Source organism: Emys orbicularis, chromosome 2 (genome assembly GCF_028017835.1).
Source record: "Emys orbicularis isolate rEmyOrb1 chromosome 2, rEmyOrb1.hap1, whole genome shotgun sequence".
NCBI classification, from domain to species: domain Eukaryota; kingdom Metazoa; phylum Chordata; order Testudines; family Emydidae; genus Emys; species Emys orbicularis.
Genome location: NC_088684.1, coordinates 14,349,941 through 14,375,058, shown reverse-complemented (window position 1 = coordinate 14,375,058; position 25,118 = coordinate 14,349,941). Strand labels below are relative to the sequence as shown.

The 25,118-nt window shown below is 45.9% G+C and overlaps 1 protein-coding gene across 1 annotated transcript in view; it reads left to right on the top strand.

Moving 5' to 3' along the window:
- The window catches only part of KHDRBS3 (KH RNA binding domain containing, signal transduction associated 3), a 222,333-nt gene that overhangs the window by 70,495 nt on the left and 126,720 nt on the right, over positions 1 to 25,118 (top strand). Inside the window, exon 3 of the mRNA XM_065399700.1 lies at positions 24,264 to 24,380. Within this exon, the coding sequence (XP_065255772.1) occupies positions 24,264 to 24,380 (117 nt within the window). The remainder of the gene's footprint in view (positions 1 to 24,263; positions 24,381 to 25,118) is intronic.

The following is a 25,118-nucleotide window of genomic DNA, read 5'->3' as shown; positions in this document are numbered from 1 at the left end:
TCGCGGCCATACACAAGTTCAAATGGTGAAAACCCTAAACTGGGATGTGGTACAGCCCTGTAGGCAAAAAGCAACTGCTGCAACACTAGGTCCCAATCATTGGAGTGTTCATTTACGAATTTACGTATCATGGCCCCCAAAGTTCCATTAAACCTCTCCACCAGACCATTGGTTTGATGGTGATGAGGGGTGGCAACCAAGTGATTCACCCCATGAGCTTTCCACAGGTTTTTCATGTTCCCTGCCAGGAAATTAGTTCCCGAATCCGTAAGGATGTCGGAGGGCCAACCTACCCTGGCAAAAATGTCTGCTAATGCCTGGCACACACTTTTAGCCTTGGTGTTGCGTAAGGGTACAGCTTCCGGCCATCGGGTAGCAAAATCCATGAAAGTCAGTACGTACTGCTTTCCTCTGGGTGTCTTCTTTGGGAAAGGACCCAGAATATCCACAGCTACTTGCTGAAATGGGACCTCAATTATGGGTAGTGGCTGGAGAGGGGCTTTAACCTGGTCTTGGGGCTTTCCCACTCGTTGGCACACCTCACAAGACCGGACATAATTAGCAACGTCCTTGCCCATTCCCTCCCAGTGGAAGGACTTCCCCAACCGGTCTTTGGTTCTGTTCACCCCAGAATGGCCACTGGGATGATCATGGGCTAAGCTCAAGAGCTTTACCCGATACTTAGTGGGAACTACCAACTGTCTTTGAGGATGCCAGTCTTCCTGGTGCCCACCAGAAAGAGTCTCCTTGTATAAAAGTCCTTTTTCTACAACAAACCGGGATCGGTTAGAAGAGCTGAGAGGCGGTGGGGTGCTCCGCGCCGCCTCCCAAGCTTTTTGAAGGCTGTCATCTGCTTCCTGCTCGGCCTGGAACTGTTCCCTTGATGCTGGAGACATCAGTTCCTCCTTGGACTGTGGACTGGGGCTTGGTCCCTCTGGAAGCGATGCAGGTGCTGGGGCTGTTTCCATTGACTGTGAACCGCTGTTCGCTGGTGCACTATGTGGTATCTCAGGCTCTGGCTGAGCCTCTTGGGTAAGGTTATCTGCTGCTTCCGCCAGTTCAGGCTCGCTGGTGTCCTCTGGCATTGGAGTTGTAGACGGGCTTGCAAGCGCTGGACTCAGTGCTGACAATGGTCCTGGTGCTGGTTGCGTTGCCAGTTCCGGTTCTGGGACTGGCTTTGGCTGGGTCTCTGGGATTGGATCCACTACGGCTGTTGCAGTCGTTGGTAGGGGATCCGGTTCCACCACCTTCGTTTGGGTCTCTGGTAACACAGACGGGGTCCTGGTGGACGGCTCAGGAACAGGGATGGGGGTGAAAGCTTGCTTAGCCTGGCTGCGGGTGACTATTCCCACCCTCTTGGCTAGCTTTACATGGTTAGCCAAGTCTTCCCCCAGTAGCATGGGAATGGGATAATTGTCATAGACTGCAAAAGTCCACATTCCTGACCAGCCCTTGTACTGGACATGCAACTTGGCTGTAGGCAAGGTTACAGACTGTGACACGAAGGGTTGAATTGTCACTGTAGCCTCCGGGTTGATGAGTTTGGGGTCCACTAGGGATTGGTGGATAGTTGACACTTGTGCCCCAGTGTCCCTCCAAGCGATAACCTTCTTTCCGCCCACTCTCAAGGTTTCCCTTCGCTCCGAGGGTATGAGAGAGGCATCTGGGTCTGGGGTTCTTTGGTGTGATTGGGGTGTAATGAACTGTAATCGGTTGGGGTTCTTGGGGCAGTGAGCCTTTATATGCCCCAGTTCATTACATTTAAAACATCGCCCTGCTAAGGTATCACCGGGGCGATGTTGGTTGATGGAGACTGGTGTGGTGGGGTGAGAAGGCGTCTGGGGTTTCCCTTGGGATGTGGGTGGGGCCTTGGGTTGTCCCCGGTGATAAGGTTTTGTTTCGGTTTGCCCCTTCTGATATTCGCTCCAACTGCTACTAGCTTTTTTCTTTTCTGTCACCTCCACCCATTTGGCTCCAATCTCCCCCGCCTCGGTTACAGTTTTGGGCTTCCCATCTAGGATGTACCTTTCTATTTCCTCAGGAACACCCTCTAAAAACTGCTCCATTTGCAATAGGAAGGGCAACTCTTCCATAGATTTAACATTTGCTCCTGATATCCAGGCATCCCAATTTTTCCCAATGTGGTAGGCATGTCGGGTAAATGACACATCAGGTTTCCACCTTAGGGCTCTGAACCGCCGACAGGCATGCTCAGGTGTTAGCCCCATTCTGATTCTGGCCTTGTTTTTAAAAAGTTCATAACTGTTCATGTGTTCCTTAGGCATTTCAGCCGCCACCTCTGCTAAGGGTCCACTGAGCTGCGGCCTCAGCTCTACCATGTACTGGGTTGGAGGGATGTCGTATCCAAGGCAGGCCCTTTCAAAATTTTCTAAGAAGGCCTCAGTATCATCGCCTGCCTTGTAGGTGGGGAATTTCCTGGGATGGGAAGTGGTACCTGGAGAGGAGTTGTTAGGATGGTCTGATGCACCCTGCCTAGTCCTTGCTGCTTCCAGTTCCATCTCTCTTTTATGGGCCTCCTGTTTGGCTTTTTCTTCTCTTTCATGGGCCTCCTGTTTGGCTTTCTCTTCTCTTTCATGGGCCTCCTGTTTGGCTTTCTCTTCTCTGTCATGTTTGGCTTTTTCCAGCTCCATCTCTCTCTTGTGGGCCTCCTCTTTGGCTTCTTTCTCGAGTTTTTTAATTTGAAGTAGTCTCTGATGTTTTTTCTCATTTTCTTCTGCTTCTAGTCTGGCCAGTTCTAGTTTGCTAGCTGCTTCACTGGTAGTCATTTTCCTGCTTTCCTGTGCTGGGCCACACCCCTCTGCAGTTGACTGAAACTGGGATGTATTTAGCTCAGGCTCCTGCTGAGTGCTGCTGAGTTAACAGAGACTTTCTAACAAGCTACTCCCGAGGATGTAAAAAGAAAAAAAACACAATTCAGATTGTAAATTACCTTTACCAGATCAAAGTTTGCTCACTGATTGAACCGTTCTCTTAACAAAGGACCTTGTTAAAAAAAACTTAACACCTCTGCCTTCAGGCAAGGAGAGATAAGATATGCATCTACCTTCAGCTCTGCTCTCCAAGCAGCTAGAAGGAAAAAAAAATCTCTTACTGGCTTTTGGGTTTAAAACGATCCCACCGCTGTGCCACCATGTCAAGGCTGTATCCCTACTTTGAACTTTAGGGTGCAAATGTAGGGGCCTGCATGAAAACTGCTAAGCTTATCTACCAGCTTAGCTCTGGTCCCGCTGCCACCATTCTCGATGGATTCCCTCCCTGGGAAGCCTTGAGAAACCTTTCAGCAATTCCCTGGTGAATACAGATCCAAACTGCTTGGATCTTAAACAAGGAGAGATTGACCCTTCCCCCCTCCTTCCTTTCACCAACTCCTGGTGAATACAGATCCAAACCCCCTTTGGATCTTAAAACAAGGAGAAATCAATCAGGTTCTTAAAAAGAAGGCTTTTAATTAAAGCAAAAGGTAAAAATCATCTCTGCAAAATCAGTATGGAAAATAACTTTACAGGGTAATCAAACTTAAAGAGCTCAGAGGAATCCCCTCTGTCTTAGGTTCAAAGTATAGCAAACAAGATAAGCACTCTGGTAAAAGGTACATTTACAAGTTGAGAAAACAAAGTAAATCTAAGACGCCTTTCCTGGCTTTTACTTACAATTTTGAAATAAGAGAGACTTGTTTAGAAAGATGGGGAGAACCTGGATTGATGTCTGGTCCCTCTCAGTCCCAAGAGCGAACAACCCCTTAAACAAAGGACACACACAAAAGCCTTTCCCCCCCCAAGATTTGAAAGTATCTTGTCCCCTTATTGGTCCTCTGGGTCAGGTGTCAGCCAGGTTACCCGAGCTTCTTAACCCTTTACAGGTAAAAGGATTTTAGAGTCTCTGACCAGGAGGGACTTTAGTACTGTACACAGTATGGCTGTCACCCTTCCCTTTATAGTTATGACAAGTTCTCATACCAGCTTCCTCACCATACTGCTCCAGATACATTTTCTATGAACTTTAGATTTAAAGCTATACCTATGGCTACTTATGTGAAGGGAAGACTACTTGTAACCCTCATTTCAAGCAGTAGAAAAAGGAAAAATTTTTTGTAGTATATTGAAACTAGCACATAACCAAAACCTCCAGGATATTGCAGCTGTTCTATAACCTCTAATAAAAAATAAAAAAAAAAGAATAAAATAATACTTATAGTGACTTTAATCCATAGACCTCAAAGCAATTTTCAAAAGTAGGTAAGCATTATTATACTGTTTTTTACAAGTGGGGAAACCAAGGGCACAAAAAAAATGAAGTGACTTGCCTTAGGTTGCACAATGATTAGGTGGCAGAGCTGGGATTAGAATTTGGGCCTCCTGTCTCCTAGTCCTGTACACTACCCACTGGATATTGTTGCCTAGATGGTTAACAAAATGACACTAATAAATTAATATAAAATCACACAAATGTAGGGCTGGAAGAGATTTGGATAGGTTAACTAGTCCAGCTCTGTGCTCTGAGGCAGGACCAAGTCTGAGGCTGTTCTAGATTTGATTTTGACAAATAGGAAGCAACTGGTTGTGAATTTGAAAATGGAAGGCAACCTGGGTGAAAGTGATCATGAAATGGTAGAGTTCACGATTCTAAGGAATGGTATGAGGGAGAACAGCACAATAAAGATAATAGATTTCAAGAAGGCAGACTTGAGCAAACTCAGGGAGTTGTAGGTAACATCCCATGGGAAGCAAGTCAAAGGGGAAAAACAATTGAAGACAGTTGGCAGTTTTTCAAAGAGACATTATTAAGGGCACAAGAGCCTATCTTTCCTATGCAGTGGGATAGTTTGAAGTATGGCAAGAGCCCACCCTGGCTTAACCAGGAGATCTTCAATGATCTAAAACTCAAAAAAGAGTCCTACAAAAAGTGGAAACTCGGTCAAATTACAAAGGATGAATATAAACAAATAACACAAGTATGTAGAGACAAAATTAGAAAAGCCAACGCACAAAACGAGATCAAACTAGCTAGGGACATAAAAGGAAACAAGAAAACATTCTACAAATACATTAGAAGCAAGAGGAAGACCAAGGACAGAGTAGGCCCATTACGCAATGAGGGAGAGAAAGACAATAACAGAAAATGTGGAAATGACAGAGGTGCTTAATGACTTCTTTGTTTCGGTTTTCACCAAGAAGGTTGATGGTGATTGGACGTCTAACATAATGAATGGCAGTGAAAATGATGTAGGATCAGAGTCTAAAATAGGGAAAGAACAAGTAAAAAAATTACTTAGGCAAGTTAGATGTCTTCAAATCAACAGGGCCTGATGAAATGCATCCTAGAATACTCAAGGAGCTGATTGAGGAGATATCTGAGCCATTAGAAATTATCTTTGAAAAGTCACGGAAGATGGGAGACATTCCAGAAGACTGGAAAAGGGCAAATATGGTGTCAATCTATAAAAAGGGAAATAAGGACAACCCGGGGAATTACAGACCAGTCAGCTTAACTTCTGTACCCCAAAAGATAATGGAGCAAATAATTAAGCAATTGATTTGCAAACACCTAGAAGATGATAAATAACAGTCAGCATGGATTTGTCAAGAACAAATCGTGTCAAACCAACCTGAGAGCTTTCTTTGACAGGGTAACAAGCCTTGTGGATAGGGGAGAAGCGGTAGATATGGTATATCTTGACTTTAGTAAGGCTTTTGGTACTGTCTTGCATGACCTTCTCATAAACAAGCTAGGGAAATACAACCTAAATGGAGCTACTATAAGGTGGGTGCATAACTGGGTGGAAAATCGTTCCCAGCAAGTAGTTATCAGTGGTTCAGTCATGCTGGAAGGGCATAACGAGTGGGGTCCCACAGGGATTGGTTCTGGGTCCGGTTCTGTTCAATATCTTCATCAATGATTTAGATAATGGCATAGAGAGTACACTTATAAAGTTTGCGGACGACACCAAGCTGGGAGGGGTCGCAAATGCTTTTTGGGTCATGTGAGCCCTGCTACCGCATGATAAAAGATCTGTAGTGCACTTGGACCTATTGCTGTTTCAGCTTTCTGCGCACTAACACTCCCTATAGAAAAGCCCTAAGTGATTTTGTCCTTAATGCATGAAATCCCCTCTCCTCCATTATTATATTTTGCTTATTATACTACATTATTTTTCTTAGGCACTCTCTGTTTGTGTTCATGTTGGTATGAAATGGAAAGTTGTCAGTGATTTATATTTAATATGGATTCTGATTTTTGGTGATCAAGTCTGTTATGATTGCAGATAAGATACAGAATGCCATTTTGTTACCAGCCTAATTTTTTGAGTAGCCTGCTGAGAGAACTATTGCTTGGAGATGGTGTGATTAATGGTTTACAGCAGCGAGTGCCTAAAATAGGGTTGTTTCTGCTCAGAATAATTGAGCATAAAAGTTTTGCGTCAACCCTGTATAAAAGTTAATATAGTCCTGCCAACAGTTTTAACAAAAAGCTTTCACATTGCTGTCAGTTAATAGACTGAGCAAGAGAAAACTCTAAGTACCTGCCACGCTAGAACTGTAAAGAAAGCAGATTGCATTTTGGGGTATTGATGGTGACTCTGCACTTTGAACCTCTCTGTCTCAGGCAAAAATGCAATTTAAGAAATACACTCTAACAAATTATTTGGTTACTTAAACTATATTTCTACTTCTTAACTAAACCTTTTTCATGCTTTAATCAGTATAAAGTTGTTGAAGGGTGTTCTGCCCACTTCATAAGAACATAAGAACATAAGAAAGGCCGTACCGGGTCAGACCAAAGTTCCATCTAGCCCAGTATCCTGTCTACCAACAGTGGCCAATGCCAGGTGCCCCAGAGGGAGTGAACCCAACAGGCAATGATCAAGTGATCTCTCTCCTGCCATCCAGCTCCATCCTCTGACAAACAGAGGCTAGGGACACCATTCATTACCCATCCTGGCTAATAGCCATTAATGGACTTAACCACCATGAATTTATCCAGTTCTCTTTTAAACGCTGTTATAGTCCTAGCCTTCACAACCTCCTCAGGTAAGGAGTTCCACAAGTTGACTGTGCGCTGCGTGAAGAAGAACTTCCTTGTATTTGTTTTAAACCTGCTGCCTATTAATTTCATTTGGTGACCCCTAGTTCTTGTATTATGGGAATAAGTAAATAACTTTTCCTTATCCACTTTCTCCACATCACTCATGATTTTATATACCTCTATCATATCCCCCCTTAGTCTCCTCTTTTCCAAGCTGAAGAGTCCTAGCCTCTTTAATCTCTCCTCATATGGGACCCGTTCCAAACCCCTAAACATTTTAGTTGCCCTTTTCTGAACCTTTTCTAGTGCCAGTATATCTTTTTTTAGATGAGACCACCACATCTGTACGCAATATTCAAGATGTGGGCATACCATCGATTTATATAAGGGCAATAATATATTCTCAGTCTTATTCTCTATCCCCTTTTTAATGATTCCTAACATCCTGTTTGCTTTTTTGACCGTCTCTGCACACTGCGTGGACATCTTCAGAGAACTATCCACGATGACTCCAAGATCTTTTTCCTGACTTGTTGTAGCTAAATTAGCCCCCATCATATTGTATGTATAGTTGGGGTTATTTTTTCCAATGTGCATTACTTTACATTTATCCACATTAAATTTCATTTGCCATTTTGTTGCCCAATCACTTAGTTTTGTGAGATCTTTTTGAAGTTCATCACAGTTTGTTTTGTTCTTAACTATCTTGAGCAGTTTAGTATCATCTGCAAACTTTGCCACCTCACTGTTTACCCCTTTCTCCAGATCATTTATAAATAAGTTGAATAGGATTGGTCCTAGGACTGACCCATGGGGAACACCACTAGTTACCCCTCTCCATTCTGAGAATTTACCATTAATTCCTACCCTTTGTTCCCAGTCTTTTAACCAGTTCTCAATCCATGAAAGGACCTTCCCTTTTATCCCATGACAACTTACTTTACTTAAGAGCCTTTGGTGAGGGACCTTGTCAAAGGCTTTCTGGAAATCTAAGTATACTATGTCCACTGGATCCCCCTTGTCCACATGTTTGACCCCTTCAAAGAACTCTAATAGATTCATTTCAGATTCATAGAAACACTTCATTTACTAACCCACTCTCTCTCATTATTAAGATGTTCTCTGGGCCCCTTCTAAATTATACACTCTGTTCTAGGGAAAGGAGGGGCCAAAAGTATCTCCCATTTATTCCATTTTGAGTAATGTTCTGAGCAACATATCTTAATGTTGCTCAGAACATTACTCAAAATGGAATAAATGTTGCCATGTGCAAATGTTTGCAGAGCATCCAGCTGACAGTATAGCAATCCAGTGTTAGATTCACAAAGGGACATAGGCGTTGGAATGCCTAACTTCTAGGTGCCTAAAAGATCATTGGGATTCACAAAGTCTGAGTTAGGTGCTCAGGCTTTTTATACAATGAATGGAGGAAGTTAGGCACCTAAGAATGGGATTCACAAAAATCAGCATGCTAATAGCCAATGGAAGATGCTAAGGATAAGAATGTGTCCTGATCCCTGCCCCTCTCAGAGGGTTTGATGCCTAAATCTGGGCTGCAGGGAGCTGTGAACCCTTACTTTAAGTTAGGTGCTGAAGGTGTTTCTTGCAAGAAGCTATGGGTAGAGGGGGAGAAGAATTTCCCTTGTAACTTTTAGCCCAGTGGTTGGGGTATTCACCTGGGATCTGGGAGATCCTGGTTCAAGTTCCCCCTCCACCTGAGGGGGATAAGAGATATTGAACAAAGATCTTCTACCTCATTGGGGAGTGCTCTAATCACTGGGCTTTGGGATATTTTGATGTCTGTCTCCCTCAGTCTGGCCTCTTGTTGGAACAGGGGGATTGGATCCTGTGTTTCACATATACAGCCATTCTCATGCATGCTGTTTGTGTGGCCTAATGATTCATTAATTATTTATCCCAAGTAGAACAGCTTCAGCGGGAGAAATTGAAGGAGGGTGGCAGAGCAATGAAGTCCTCCTCTAGAGCTGAGATGTAGGTGTCTATGAAAACAAGACGTGAGTCATCATATATTAGACTTGGTTCAGGCTTGGCTCCCCAGTCAAAGGATAACCTGTGCCATAAGATGGGTCCCCCTAGGGCCTCTGTATTAACCATAAAACAAGTGCATGTGGTACTGGCTAAATCAACAGGTCACATTTCCTCCAACACAGACTCTTCAATATTGACACACAGAGCAGTATCTGACACTGGTACCGAGCTCCTTGGTACTGTTATCATAACTGTCCCATATGTAGGAACTGTGATGTCTGTACCAACGCCTTCCTCCTTCCCAGATAAAAGAGAGGCAAGGGCACCATAGCATGCCAGAAAAAGTAGCCCCACTGCTGCTGGGCATGTACTCCTTTTCATCTTCTATGTCTTTACAAATAAATAGTCATCTCCTGTTCATCTCCCTTCTCCTCTGTGGTTATTAGAGAGGAACTTAGGACACTGTTCTCTGAGCAGTAAAAGGCATGGGTAACTCTTCGTAAGATCCTTCTGCAAGTTAGCCTGGTTAGAGCCACCTGTCTAGATTATAAGTTAGCCCAGCCGGTTCGGGCAGCCTCTACTGCTTCCTTAAGATACATCCATTGCAGGATACAAGGAGATCAGTCAACATGTTCTCCAAGCCCTATTCCTTAGTTGAGGTTTCCAGATTGGATTTCCACTTTGGTAGAGCTGTCCTGCAATCCTTTTTTAAATAGGACTCCTAGCATTTACTTCCAAACTAGGGAGTGTAACTCCTTGCTAGTCACCAGAAATGGGATCCCTAGGGACAATTACTTGAAAGAACTGCTACTTACTTTACAGTAACTGTTGTTCTTTGACATGTATTGTTCTCATGGAAGCCATGACCTGCCCTCCTTCCCTACTTCTGCAGAGTCTTGTAGCTCTGGGGTTTTTGTATTGGTGAAGAAGCTAAAGGATGGTTGGGCCCAATCTGTCCTTTATGTCCTATGTGGGGGAGAGGCCCATGAGCATCCAGGGTGCAGGTGTGGCTCCAACAGACATCGCTGGCCAAAAGAACCCAATCTCATGCGCATGGGATGCACACAAACCAGAAGTGGAATCCTTGTTAACAGGACATCTTGAGGAACCACAGTTACTGTTAAGTAACTATTCTTTTCCATTTTATGAGTAAGTAGTTTGTTGAGCCAGTTCATCTTCTCAGAAACCTGACTTTGCGTTGGCATTAGAATGGATATGGGAAAAAATGGCTTCAGTCAATAATAAACCAGTTTTCTGAAGAGATTCATCATAACTTTGGGGGCAGTTACTCCCCTTCTAAGATAAGTTAACATTTAAAGATTGTTTCAGATTGACTTTTGAGAATGACTGAGTAAATAGATATAAAACTGTGAGCAATCTACGTATTGTATTCCCTTAAGAATTAATCTAAATTATGTACCGTCAGCAGTCAGAGCCCGTATTGTGGGTTTATCCCCAAGTTAAATTGCTACTGTTTACTTAAAAATTACATTTCAATCTATAAGCATTTTGTCTACTGTTACAAGTAACACCAAAGATTAGTGTAACCTTTTCCTCTTTCTATCAATGTATTTATTTTGCACATTTGACATTACTTAATCTGTTTCACAAGTCAGTGTCTCCTGCATGGATATTTAACACAGACAAAAAGAGGAAGGAGAAATAAATGTTTTTTTTAAAAACAGGAAAAGATGGTTATAAAGCGACAAAAATTGGTACAGGGAATCAGGGACAGGTGTAGTACTGGAAACTGCTTTGGCATTTTTTTAATTGATTAAATCTAAAGTTGATAACATTGCTTTAAGATCTGTTGTTGTATTTAAAGCTATGGTTACCTAATACCCCAAGTGAAGGGGGCTAATATTGTGTGTTACAAACTGGGTGCTTGAAATGGAAAGACATTTTTGCTGTGGAAGCCTTGCATTTCTTGCAAGAGGCAGAGGAAATTCTCTCAGGGTTTTCTGGTATCAGACTGTTTAGGAACAATGACTTCCCAATGCTCAATAAACAAATTACAACCATACTCTGTTTCAGGGATCCCAAATGACAGAACCCCCTAGCGGAGGACCTAATATACCAGAAAGCTTCGTGTAGCTTTGAAATTGGCTTGTTAGAGCTTTGCAAATAGACCATTTGGTCAAGTGTTTATACCGTACTTTCACTAAGCATTTAAGCTGGATATATAGCATTCTCAGCAGATTTGTCTTGGTGGGGATAAAGAAGGATTACTTGTCTTATTATGTATCCCCTCTACCCCGTAATTTATATGTTTAAACTTGATTTAGCATTGATATTAATTCTTTTCTAGCGGAAACTCATACAGCAGATTAAATGCCTAGGAAAGGAATGTCCTTTGTAGTCTGAACATAAATCTGGGAAAAAAATCTGTTTCTGATTCCTAATAAGGTCCACAGATCCAAGACATTGGGTACTTTGTTTTATACAGACTTGGAGGCAGACCATACCTGCCAGTCAGAGGCAGGGGAGGTGTGGCTCCACTTGAAAAATCCAACCTCATCTTCCTCGCCAACTGCAAGCAGACTAGCTGCTGCTGCTGCAGGAAAAGGGGGTGGGGAGAGGCTTAATCTCCAGGTTGTCAGGGCCTGCCTTTATTGAAAGAAAGGATTCCCTTTCCCCTCAGTTACTGGAACTCTGTGCCAGCAGCTCGCCCATGTGGAGTGTTCATGGATGAGAAAGCTAAATGGGGAGGAGAGAGCCAGACACTGTTTCCTGCACCTCTCCTGCTGATTAAGTGCCTGCATGAAGATGTGAGCCTGTTCTCTGGAGCCCCATCCCCATCTCAAGTACTCAGGCAGGGGCAACGGTTCCTGTAGCCTCAGTCCCCAAGCAGCCAGGAGAGCTCCCAGGAAGCTGTGGCAGCACCTAAACAGCAACATCCCCTAGACCTGGGACCAGCAAGTGGTGATTCCCTCATTCCCCCCACATGGGGAGAATATAGTTTGAAGTACAGTATTAAAGGGTCAAGGAAGTTTCCCACCCAGCTGTTGGAGCCAATGCTCACAGTCAAGACTATTGACTGCAGAGCAGCTGCCCAGCTCCTCCCCTGCAGCTATGGCAGTGACAGGGAGCTAAGGAAAGGCATCTGGGACAAAACAAGGAGAGTATTCTAAGTCAGGCCCAACCCTTTCCTTCATTCTGCAGCATGCCCCCTCCCCAGCCCTGCAATGGCTCAGGGCTACTCGCTGCCAGCAATGTCAGCCCAGCGCTGTCTCCCAGTGCAGTAAGTGGGCCAAGGTGGACTCACTTTGAACCTCCAGGACTGGAGCCTGGTGCTTCTGGGGTGAGGTCAGCCTGTGTTCAGGCCATGTCCAGGAATTTCCCTTAAACAAAGCTTGGGAACTTGGGAATCTCTCTTCTGCACCCAGTCCAGCAACACCTTCAGTCTGAATCTTCTATTTCTCAGGACAGGAAGGTTGCTGAAAAGAGTAACCTCAAGGTCCTTCCCTCTCCAGGGCACTGTCAGAATGGAATTACACTCTCTCCTTCTGGGGAGGAGGCAGATCAAGGGTAGGTAGAAGAAAAAGGTCTCTGACATTCAGACCCTTCAAGTCTCCCCAGCATAAACCATGGGCACACAAAAAAGAGTCCCCAAGCTCTATCTTTGGACGAATCTGATTCAGGGGATTCCTCTAGGAGGCACTCTAAGAGCCACAAAGTGGAATCTGTTTCTCCTCAGTTGCATACACCAGCAGAATGCAGCAGGAGAGGTATTCTCAGCACATGGCTCCCCTGCTTACCTCCCTGGAGTGCACCAGGGCAGATGCCTCAATGCCTGTGTACCCTGTTCATTTTCACGGAGTGCAGCATGAGGGATAATAGTCAATGCTGGGGTCCTCTGCCCACCTTCCCAGAATGCAGCATGGCAAATCAGTGCAGAAAAGACCTGGCCATAAATAGGTGCTGTCTCCTCTAAGCGTGCATATCCTGCACTCCCCTCAGGGAATCTCCCTACTTAGGGGAGAAATGCCAATACTCCAGATCAGAACTAGAGACTCAGATATAGTATTTTAAACAACAAAAGCCTACCACACACACAGGATAGACTTAGACTTTCAGGGCAGAGTGCACTGAATATTTTGAGAAATGTAAACTACAGTTATGAGGTATAAAGATGCCTTAGACAAGCTATAGCTGTATATCCCTCATGCACTCAGAGTGTGTGTGTGTGTGTGTGTGTGTGTGTGTGTGTGTGTGTGTGTGTGTGTGTGTGTAAGTAAAATAGTGGGATACCTAATAGCTCTAATTTCCCAGTGTATTATTGTCACACCTAATAGTCTGGGAAAGCATCAGGCTGTCATCCTCAGCTTCCACTGTAGGTCACCAGGCCCTGCCATCCTGGTTTTTGCTTCCAGCTTCTGTTGCAGGTTGCCACATGCCTTTCTACCATCTCCACCTCCTTCCCCCATCAGCTGATGAGAGGGATAGCAGCCCACATGTGGAAGTGCTGGCAGGCAGTAAGGGGCGTCTTTCTTTCTACTCCATGCTTCCTCCCAGACTTCCATTTTACAAGGCCAGAAGATTCCTTGGTGTGCACCAGTCAAAATTTATCCTATCATCACTGCCATAGATAAATGTGCCCTTTTCTTTGATGGTCAGGGACTCGTTTCTAACTGCGAGAGATTTTTATCTGAAAGAGTGACTGTGACAGTCTATGCCATTATGTTCACCACTTTTACAAGACTATGACAAATTTTGTACAAAGTATGCCTTGAGGTATCATTTGAAAAGTCACAATCTGCTGAACATTATTATCCTATTGAAATATGTGTAGTAATACTATATGTCAGGTTATGAGATTCTACTGTATATTGTTACCCAGAATTATAAGATATTTCAGTAACACCTACAAACCAGTTTTTCAGAGACAGACACACTGACCCCAGCCAGGTGTTAAAAAACAGAAGCTTAAATGGCCATTCTCACGTTCTCAGGAGACTGCTTGTCATCTGCACCCCAGCTGGGGTTAATCCTTGAAGAAGGGAGAAGGATATAAGAGTGAGAGACAGTAACCTCCAACTCACCTCTCCTCCCCACATCTCTCTGTTTATGACATCAGTGAATACATGAAGGACACAACTAAAGGAGGGGGGTGGTCCCAGGCTGAAAGGGGACCCAGGCTGTAAAATGTACAGCAGAACATGGTGAGGAAAACCTTTTGCTTTTAATTTCATTTATCTTGTTAAGTTAGATTAGCTTGTATATTACTCTTTTATTTTGTTTTGTAACTAATCCTGACTTTTATGCATCATTACTTGTAATCACTTAAAATCTATCTTTCTGTAGTTATGAAACTTATCTTATTGTTTTATCTTAATGAGTGTGTTTGGATTAAAGTGTGTGGGGAAACACCATTAGGAATAACAAGGTTGGTGCATATATCACTTCCTTTGATGAAATGATGGACTTTCTATGAGCTTGCATTGTTCAGTAGTGTGCTGGACAGTACAAGACACACATTTCTGGGAGGAAAGTCTGGACTAGGGAACTTGCTGATGTTACTCTGCAGTTTAATTCATGAGCGAGTGGTCAGAGTGCTCATGTATTTATCTGAAAGTGAATTTGCATGCTGAAGGCTGTGTGAGCAGGTCAGTAGTAGCTGTTCTGACAGCAAAGCAGTGTAAAAAGCACTTCAGGTTATAAAGTTAAGGGGGACATTGCTGTTCAACAGTCCAGATTGTACCCTGGGTAATGTCACATGGCCTCCTCACTATACAGGCCCTTCACAAGCAGCTAAATCCAGGCAGCCATAATCTCAGCCCCCTCTTTGTGGCATGAAATCTATCCGGGACAACAGGCCAACAAGAATAAATAAAAAAGAACTATCATCAGACATTCTAAGTGCCTCCGCAGACTTTCACAAACAATGCTTACATGTGTGGACAGTATTGCAAGTATGGTCCCCTTCAACCTATAAATAAATTGCAAAGCCTTAGGCCTTCTTCTTGAGGAAGAGGAAGAATCTGGGTAAGCAGACAGCCATCCTAGATCTTCTATAAATGGGAGCAGTAGGACCTGTTCCTCCTTTCCAGAGACATCACTGCATATTGCTCATAGTCATGCCAAAAAACCCCACCAAAAACAATGCTGCAGAGCAGTTATTGACATCAATTATCTTAGCAGATCTATGAAGAACTAAAAATTGAACATAGAGACCTTAAAATCCACACTAGCTGCCATCAGCGAAGGGGACTGCATGACTTCAAGTAGATTTGAAGGGTGCCTATGTCTATATCACAACTAAGAGTCTCATAGATGCTTCCTAAACTTTCCTCTTCTTCCTTGCCCTTTTTTGTTTAGCAACAACACTGCAAGTGTTTATGAAAGTGATGGTATTGTTAATAGCAGCTCTCAGACAGAAAGTTGTCTGTCTGTCCCTTCCTGGGTAACCTCCTTATTCAAGCCTCATTTAGAGTCAGTCATAAATTGTATCACCCAAACAGCAAGGATGCTGCTGAGCTATGGTTTTGTGAAAGAATCAGTTAACAGTTTCGACATATTCTCAATCTCTCTGAGTGGGAGAAGTCATTATCCTCTACAAAGTTCGTTATTGCAGGAAAGACTGGAGAAGCTGAAAAATCTTACCAAATAGTCAACCTCTCAAGGGGAATTACCCATTCATATGCTTCTGTCTCTTCTGGGAATCAGTGGTATCCTGTGTGGATATTCATAGTGTGCCAGTGCTCACATGAAGTCACTACAGACCTTCCTCTTATTCCTCCTTCAACTGTCTTATCTATCCCTCAGTGAAGGTGTCTCACCCCAAGAAGATTCTCAGGTCAATCAGGTGGTGGATGAATCCAAGTAGACTCAGGTTAGATTTTTCCAGTAGGAGAACCAGTCAGGATAGTCATCTCCACAAATGCAAGCCTGAGGAGAAGGGGTTCTCACCCTTTATTTGAGTAGTGAAGCTAATTTATTTTTAGTTACGTTAGTTCTGGTTTGTTCTGCTTGTTTTCTCCTATGTGAATATTGCAGAGATTTGAGAGTGGTGTATTTGAGGTGGATTTTACTTCCCTCAGGATAAAGTGTGTACTGTGTTTGGTTTTTGTTCTTTTGAGTCTAATGCCTGCTAGTTAGGAGAGCTTAGTAGTTAAAATGAGTTGGAAAAGCTTTTTGTTTTCAAAGGGAAGTGAAGTTCAGCAACTGTAATTAATTATGCATTAAAATTATTTTAATTTTGTAAATAGTATTTACTGTATAGGGTTATGTGGGAAGACTACGAAAAGCAATTTTGTTTTTATAAACTACTTTTATCAAATGGCATTGAGAGAAGAATTGAAGCTAAATATTTCTAATTGATATTTTGGATAAATATTAAAGTTCTGTCTTCTGATTTATGTAATAAAATAAGCACTTGACATTCTGAAATACATTTCAGCATTGTTTACTATAATGAATTATCCTCCTTTATATATGCATTGAAGATTTCTTTCTATTACTTGCTCTAATAGCTTACCTGGCTCTGTGTTTCTAGCGGTTCTGTTTGTACAAAAATAGCCTTGTAAACATTGAAACATGGGATGGTTCGAACTATTGACCTGTCGTTCCATTAAACTGAAATGGAGATTTTTTTTACATGTTAAATATAAGGCTACTGTTTGTAAGCAATGATGATTAACCAAAACCATTAAATCTGTAAGGAGGGGATCAACTAACTAGCAGTCTGTTTAAATATATAATGTGTAGAAGACTGGAAGCTTAAGGCTATTGAAAATTTTGTAACATCTTAATAAAGAATTCGTGGAAATCCTAACTAGAGACAGATTAAGCTATCTGGTAAGATTTTATTTCACATTAATATCTAGCTAAGATTGATCCCCTCCTGAAAGAAAGATTTAATATTTTTGGTATATTATGCTTAAATGTTCATTGACTACTCCAATATTGGGTTCTTCGAGTGCTTGTTCACGTCCATTCCACATTAGGTGCATGCACGGACGTCGGAAACTTTTTCCCTTAGCGACTCCCATCGGGTCGGCAGGGGAGCCCCCAGAGTGGCACCTCCACGCTGGTGCATATGTACCCCTGCCGACCCGACCCCCCTTCAGTTCCTTCTTACCGTCCGTGGCAGCATTGGAACAACTCTTCTCTCACTTGCGAGTGATCCCTTAGCACATTTGTAGCAGTTATCAGTAGTTAGCTGTTATCTGTAGTTAATAGTTATCAGTAGTTAGCACTTCTTAATAGTAGACAGTTAAGCTTCCTTTGTTTAGGTGTCTGGAAGTCGTTTCCAGCACCATCCCTGGGCTGCAGGGCATGCTGCAGGACCAAAGGTTTAAGGCTTGTGCCATGTGGCGCAAGCCTATGCCGATCAGTGATCCCCACGACGTGTGTCTCCGTTGTTTGGGGGAAGCTCACCAGACTGAGCGCTGCAAGATCTGTAAGGCCTTTAAGCCAAGAACCAAGAAAGAAAGAGACTTTCGCCTCAAGCAGTTGCTCATGGAGGTCGCACTGCAACCTGCGACCTCAGACCAGCTGGCTTCGGTACCAGCGTCCTCGGTGTGGAGTGCCCCGGCATCAGTCCGTGATCCGGCGCCGGTGGGGCACTGCAAGTATGCGGCACCGAGGCAACAGGACAAGCCCTGGCACCACTCGACCTCTCCAGTACAGTCGAAGGGGCACCCGAAAGGCAATAGAGGGTGCTCCCCACATAAGAAGGTGGCGCCTCCCAAGGGACCGAGCACTCAAAAGGGCAGTGTGGCCCCAGGACATGCACCGGCACCTGTGGCTCCGGTACCGCAGGGCCCATTGAGCCCCGGGCTAAGTGGGTTGAGTGCGGAAGAAAGGCTGGAGGACATCCTAGAACAGCCATCCACGCCAGACACCTTTGAGGCGGCAAAAGACCTCATCAAGGTGTCGGCGGCAAGTCCCCTCCCTCGCAAGGAGTGCTGTCCAGAGGCAAGCCGGCAATGTTGCGCCGCTCGAGGTCACCACCCGGGCACCGCTCCCGGCGCCGGTCCCGGTCGAGCTCAGCCTCCGTGGTCTGCCGGCTACCTTTGACTCAGCAGGACTTGATGGCACCGGAACCGAGTCAGCACACTGCACCGGCTCCGTTGGCGCACCGCTCCCCGGCACCGAGGGGATATAAGGCCGCAATCCCCGCTCCCGGGAGCATCGGTACCGATCCTGGTCCCAGTCGGTGAGGATCCGCTCTCCAGCCTTCTGACGGCACTGTGCCACGGCACTAGCTTGACATTCGAGGTCGGCGTCCTCAGAATCCGAGGTCGACTCAGGCCACTCCAGCTACGCCCACAGGGTACCGGCTTGCAGGAAGCCCCAGACCACGTGGCATCCCCAATGGGGCCCGCCAGGACAATGGCCCTTTTGGACACCGTGGGCCTATCAGCAGCAAGGAACCTCCTCTAGAGCTTCGAGGTCCGGCTATTCGGTGCATCGGTCTCAGTCCCCACGCAGGCACCCCTCCGCACCCAAGGAGGCTACAGTATCCAGGGCACCAGATGCTTCTCCGGAACACCGGCGAGTGGAAGCGACACCGAGCCTGGGGCCATCCCAGGGACAATCAACCAGGCAGGGCTCGGACGTGCCCCTGGCCTATGATGAGGGGCAGGAAGAGCAGACAGAGGAAGCACAGCAGGCCCCAGATGAAGCTGTGGCGGGCACGGCGGTGTCGGGGCCTCCCCCGATTGACCAGAGGGCACAGCTGGAGCTGCTCTGCAGGGTTGCCCAGAACTTGGGCCTACAGGCGGAGGAAGTGGTGGAGCAGGAGAATCCTATGGTGGACATACTAAGCCCTGAAGGCCCCTCCAGAATTGTGCTCCCGCTCAGAAAGACCATTCAGTCTAACTACAAGACGGTCTGGCAAACCCCAGCCTCCAGCACACCGACGGCAAAGGGGGTGGAGAGGAAGTACTTCGCCACTTCCAAGGGATACGATTTCCTTTTTTCTCATCCTGCCCCCTGTTCGCTGGTCGTCTCAGCCATGAATGAACGGGAACGTCATGGCCAGCAAGTCCCGGCCCCCAAGGCCAAGGAGGCTAAACGTTTGGACCTCTTCGGAAGGAAGGTCTACTCCTCTGGGGGCCTCCAATTACAGATTGTTAACCAGCAGGCGATCCTAAACAGGCACAATTTTAATTCCTGGGCAGCAATTTCCAAATTTAAAGACTCATTGCCCCAGGGCTCTCAGCCTGAATTCACGGCCCTCATGGAAGAGGGAAAGGCAGTTGCCAAGACCTCTTTACAGGCCTCTCTGGACTCGGCAGACATAGCAGCCAGAACAGTCGCCTCAGGTGTGGTGATGAGGTGTTCGGCATGGCTTCAGCCTTCAGGCCTTCCACCAGAGGTCCAGAATACCATCCAGGACCTCCCAGTTACAGGGTCTGGCCTCTTTTCCGACCAGACAGATGCCAGGCTGCATAGCCTTAAAGACTCCCGGGCAACCCTCAAGTCATTAGGCATGCACACCCTGGCAACTCAGAGGAAGCCATTCAAGCCCCAACCGTGGCAACAAGCAGGGGTTTGGAAGGTGCGCTCGAGGACAGCGTACCAACCCAGCTCCAGGATCCTTCCCCGTGTTTCTTGGACCACTTGTCCCACTTTTTCCAGGTGTGGTCCCGTATAACGTTGGACCGTTGGGTCTTACGCATGGTACAAGTGGGTTACATGCTACAGTTCTCCTTCCTTCCTTCCAACCCACCCCCCTTCCCTGTCCCTCTTCAGGGACCCTTCTCACAAGCAACTCCTTATGCAGGAGGTACAGTTGCTCCTAGAGGCGGGGGCGGTGGAGGAAGTCCCTCGGGAACTAAGGGGGAAGGGGTTTTACTCCTGCTATTTTCTCATCCCAAAGGCAAAGGGGGGCCTTCGGCCCATTTTAGACCTTCGTGGGCTCAACAAGTTCTTAGTCAAGGTCCGCTTCCGCATGGTCTCCCTAGGCACTATTATCTCGTCCCTGGATCTGGGGGATTGGTACACTGCCCTCGATATGAAAGATGCATACTTTCACATCGCTATTCACCCCGCTCACCGGCGGTTCCTGCGGTTCACCATAAACCAGCACCATTACCAGTTTACGGTCCTCCCCCGCGTGTTCACGAAATGCATGTCAGTAGTGGCAGCCTTTCTGCGGAAGAGGAGAATACGGGTATACCCATACCTCGACGATTGGCTCCTCGCGGGTCAGTCCGAAGAGGAGGTTTGCTCCCATCTGACGGTGGCCCTAGATGCATTCCGCAAGCTGGGTCTTCTTGTTAATATGCCCAAGTCTTCCCTGATACCAACCCAAAGGCTGGAGTTCATCGGGGCAGTGCTGGACTCGGTCCAGCATGAGCGAGCCTTCCGGAATCCAGGTTCCTGGCCATCCAGCGGGTCATAGACTCGATGCTAAGATTTCCCACTACCACGGCCAGATGCTGCCTGCAGCTCCTAGGGCACATGGCAGCGTGCACTCACGTAGTCAAATACGCTCGACTACGACTCAGGACTTTACAAGCGTGGCTTGCCCGGTCGTATCGCCCGGGCAGAGATCCCCTAAACCTTGTTGTGACGGTTCCGGCCCAGGTGTTGGACTCCCTGTGCTGGTGGCTCAGTTGGCCAGTAGTATGCGAGGGTATCCCATTTGCCGCACTGCAGCCTGCTCTGACGCTGGTGACAGACACATCAGACCTCGGCTGGGGAGCTCACTTAAGGGACCTAAGGACACAGGGTTTGTGGTCCAAAGCCGAGATGTCGCTCCACATCAATGTGATGGAGCTCAGGGCGGTTTGTCTAGCCTGCCAAACCTTTCACCCTACTCTGGAAGGTCACAGCATGACAGTTCTGACAGACAACACCACCGCCATGTTTTATATAAACAAGCAGGGCGGAGCCCACTCCTCTCCCCTCTGCTGAGAGGCCCTTCTCCTTTGGGACTTTTGTATAGCCCGCTCCATCCATCTCGTAGCGTTGTATCTCCCGGGAGAACTAAACAAGCTAGCAGACAGCCTCAGCAGGTCGTACCACATGCACGAGTGGTCGATGAGATCAGACATCTTGCAGTCAGTCTTCCAGAAGTGGGGTTTCCCCAAATGGACCTCTTTGTCACCAAGGACAACAGCCAATGTCCGCAGTTTTGTTCGTTCCAGAACCACAGTCCGGGCTCAGTCGCAGACGCATTCGCGATCCCTTGGAGCGGGAGTCTGAAGTACGCCTTCCCTCTGCTCCCGCTCATCCACAGAGTCCTCCTCAAAGTTTGCAGGGACAAGGCGATGATAATTTTGATCTCCCCAGCTTGGCCTCGTCAGCACTGGTTTACAACCCTGTTAGGGCTGTCAGTGGCCACCCCGATTGCCCTGCCCCTATACCGGGACCTCATCACGCAGGTCCGCGGGCGCCTGCTCCACCCGGATCTGCAGTCTCTGCATCTCATGGCATGGAAGCACTCTGGCTAAATGCTATGGAGAGCCAGTGCTCTGTTCCGGTACAGCAGATTCTCCTTGGCAGTAGAAAGCCTTCCACTAGGGCAGCCTACCTATCTAAGTGGAAAAGATTTTCCTGCTGGTGTGAGCCTAAGCAGATACAGCCACTCCAGGCCATTATTCCAGTCATCTTAGAATACCTCCTGCACCTCAAGCATCAGGGTCTCAGTCCTTCCTCAATCAGAGTACATCTAGCTGCCATTTCAGCATTCCACCCGGGGGAATCCGGATGCTCTGTGTTCTCCAACCCCATGGTGGTGCGGTTCCTCAAGGGACTGGAGAGAGTGTTCCCCTACTCACGCCTGCCGGTCCCTCTCTGGAACCTTAATCTGGTCCTTTCCAAGCTCATGGGGCCCCCGTTCAAGCCCCTGGCCTCTTGCTCTCTCCTTCACCTCTCCTGGAAGGTGGTGTTCCTGGTGGCCATTACGTCGGCAAGGAAGGTGTCCGAGTTGAGAGACCTAACCTTGGAGTTTTCTCTAGGGACAAAGTGCAACTCAGGCCACACCCAAAATTCCTCTTTAAAATAGTCTCACAATTTCATATGGGACAGGACATTTGTTTGCCAGTGTTCTTTCCTAAACCACACATGGACCCGAGTCACCGTAGCCTGCACACTCTGGATGTCCGAAGGGTACTGCCGTTCTATTTGGAGCGAACTAAACCTTTCCGCAAGTCAACACAGTTTTTTGTCGCCATAGCCGATAGAATGAAAGGGCTTCTGGTCTCGGCGCAATGTATATCATAGTGGATTGCGGACTGCATCCGCACTTGCTACGAGCTTGCCAAGGTTCCTGCCCCGGCAATCACGGCTGACTCGACGAGGGCACAAGCATCCTCAACAGCTTTCCTGGCGCACGTCCCGATCCAGGAGATCTGTAAAGCAGCCACCTGGTCATCGGTGCACACATTCACAGCCCACTACACAGTCAACCAGCAAGCCAGAGATGATGCAGCGGTTGGCAGGGCTGTTCTTTAATCAATTGTTCCATGACTCCTACCCTCCTCCTATGGTAAGCTTGTGAGTCACCTAATGTGGAAGGGATGTGAACAAGCACTCGAAAAGAAAAAACAGTTACCTACCTTTCGTAACTGTTGTTCTTCGAGATGTGTTGTTCACATCCATTACACTTCCCACCCTCCTTCCCCTCTGTCGGAGTCTCCGGCAAGAAGGAACTGAAGGGGGGTCGGGTCGGCAGGGGTATATATGCACCAGCATGGAGGCGCCACTCTGGGGGCTCCCCTGCCGACCCATCGGGATCCGCTATGGGAAAAAGTTTCCAACATCCGTGTGCGCACCTAATGTGTAATGGACGTGAACAACGCATCTTGAAAAACAACAGTTACAAAAGGTAGGTAACCGTTTTTTCTAATCTTTCTGTTAGAACTGCTGTTCTAATTCTTGTTAATCATGGGATCAAAAAGGTATCATGGTCAGTGTCTGAGAATATACCTCCTGCAATAGATTACCTTTCAGTGTTACCTCTCCAGACAGACACTCAGGCATATAGAAAATATAGGAATTTTTATCATTATGCTATTGTATCTCCTTTCTTTTTCTGACAAATCGCAGTTGAGATCAACCTAGGTGCTTGAGCACCTTGGTATCAACAAGTGGGAGCTGCCGATAGGATGTTCTCCATAACAGCTCCTTGATCTTTGGAAATGGCTTCTGACCTTGATCTGATATTGATTAAATCTGTTGATCATAAGTAAGGCTACATTTTAGTCACAGGTATTTGTATAAAAGTCACGGACACGTCATGGGCAGTAAACAAAAATTCACCAGCTGTGACCTGTCCATGACTTTTACTAAAAATACCAGTGACTAAAACTTGCACGGGGCTGCCCGGGGGTTGGAGCCAGCGCACAAAGCTGCCTGGCCACGCCTCCGCCTAGCATCTGAGCGAGGGGGATGTCACCGCTTCTGGGGAGACCCCCAGGTAAGCTCTGCCCAGAGCCCGCCTCACCCCATCCTGCGCCCCAATCCCCTTCCCCCTCCCACACCCAAACTCTGCTGGGGAGGGGAGGGTGCAGGGGCCCAAGACTGCCCCAGTGACCAGTGCGACTGATGCGGGGGCTGCCTGAACTGCCCCTGCACCAGGCGTACCGGCCGCTGCAGAAGTCATGGAATCCGTGACTTCTGTGACTTCCGTGACAAATTGGCAGCCTTAATCATAAGTGCTCATCTTCTTAGGGAGGGTTTGTTGGGGTTTTTTTTGGGGGGGTGGGGAAGAGTGGCATATTCCTTCACAGATAATTTTTAAGGAGCATGAGCTACTTTTTCTTTTAAGAAATAAAAAGACTTGATTGGTTGCTTCTCTATATGGTTGAGCTAGCTTCTGGTTTTATTTTTATATTGAACTGGGCTTTTAGACAGTGGCCAGAGGTACTTAGGGCTTAAGGGTTGGCATCTTTTTCTGTCCTAAATCTAAAATAATATAGTTGAACTGAATTGAGTTCTCTTTATAGTATTTGAAAGTTTTTATATATTGATGTTTGTAGGTTTCTGTACAATGGGAGAAGTTATTGAAGTGGTGGTATCTATTCCACATATGTTTATTTAATGCTATAAAAGTTATGACCTAATATATTGTTTTGTTCGCAGCTACATCAAAATGCTGCTTAAGCAACATTTCATACCTTGTTGGAATTTTACATGATGACAGTTCCTCAGTGCTACAATATTTTTATTTCAGAGTGGTAGCCATGTTAGTCTGTATCAGCAAAAAGAACAAGGAGTACTTGTGGCACCTTAGAGACTAATATTTTTATTGTGTTTTTGTTGTTTCCTTACAGTTCAACTTTGTGGGAAAACTTTTGGGTCCACGTGGCAATTCACTGAAACGTTTACAGGAAGAAACATTGACAAAAATGTCTATATTGGGAAAAGGCTCCATGAGGGACAAAGCCAAGGTAAACCAAATAGCTGAAACATTTTAGTGTGTAGCATACCATGGTACGTGGCTTCCTTTAGTCTTCCTGGCACAGTTTGGGAAAGTGGAAAAAGACCAGAAGAACCAGAAAATGAATATAAAACTAAGCATGTGTGGGCCAGATTCAGATGTGGTCTGTTTTTCCATATGAACCCTCAGATTCTGCAGTGAACTCTATGCAAGCAAACCTCTAAACGTGTGAAGAGAGTGAAGTCAGTGGGGCTCAGCATGGGCTTGTGGGTCTGCCCACCACAAAACTCATCTCAGTATTGGGGCCTAAGTCATGAACTTTCCAGAATGTTAAATGTCTGAGGAAATAATTTAATCACAGACAGACCTAAAACTTGTAACATGAATAGCCATTCAGAGGCATTTGAAATAAAGACATTTATTTCATGATAAACAAATGTAACAGTAGAAGAGAAAAGGGGGAAGTTATTTAAAATCAAACTGTCTCAAAGAATGCAGGGAGGAAAATTTTAGACCACTGGCATATTGTGATGGAGTGCCTCCCAAGAAAATAATTAGATACTATGATGATGGCCTTCAGAAGTGCATAGGTAGAAGGTGATGTCAACTACACTTAAAAGTGTGGTTGTTAGGGTTGCCTGTTAGGAACATCTTTCTCTAATAAAAAAAAAAAAATCAATGTGTAAAATATTCATATTCCCACACAATATAGTTTGCATGGTCCGTTTAAATACAACTTTTGATGCAC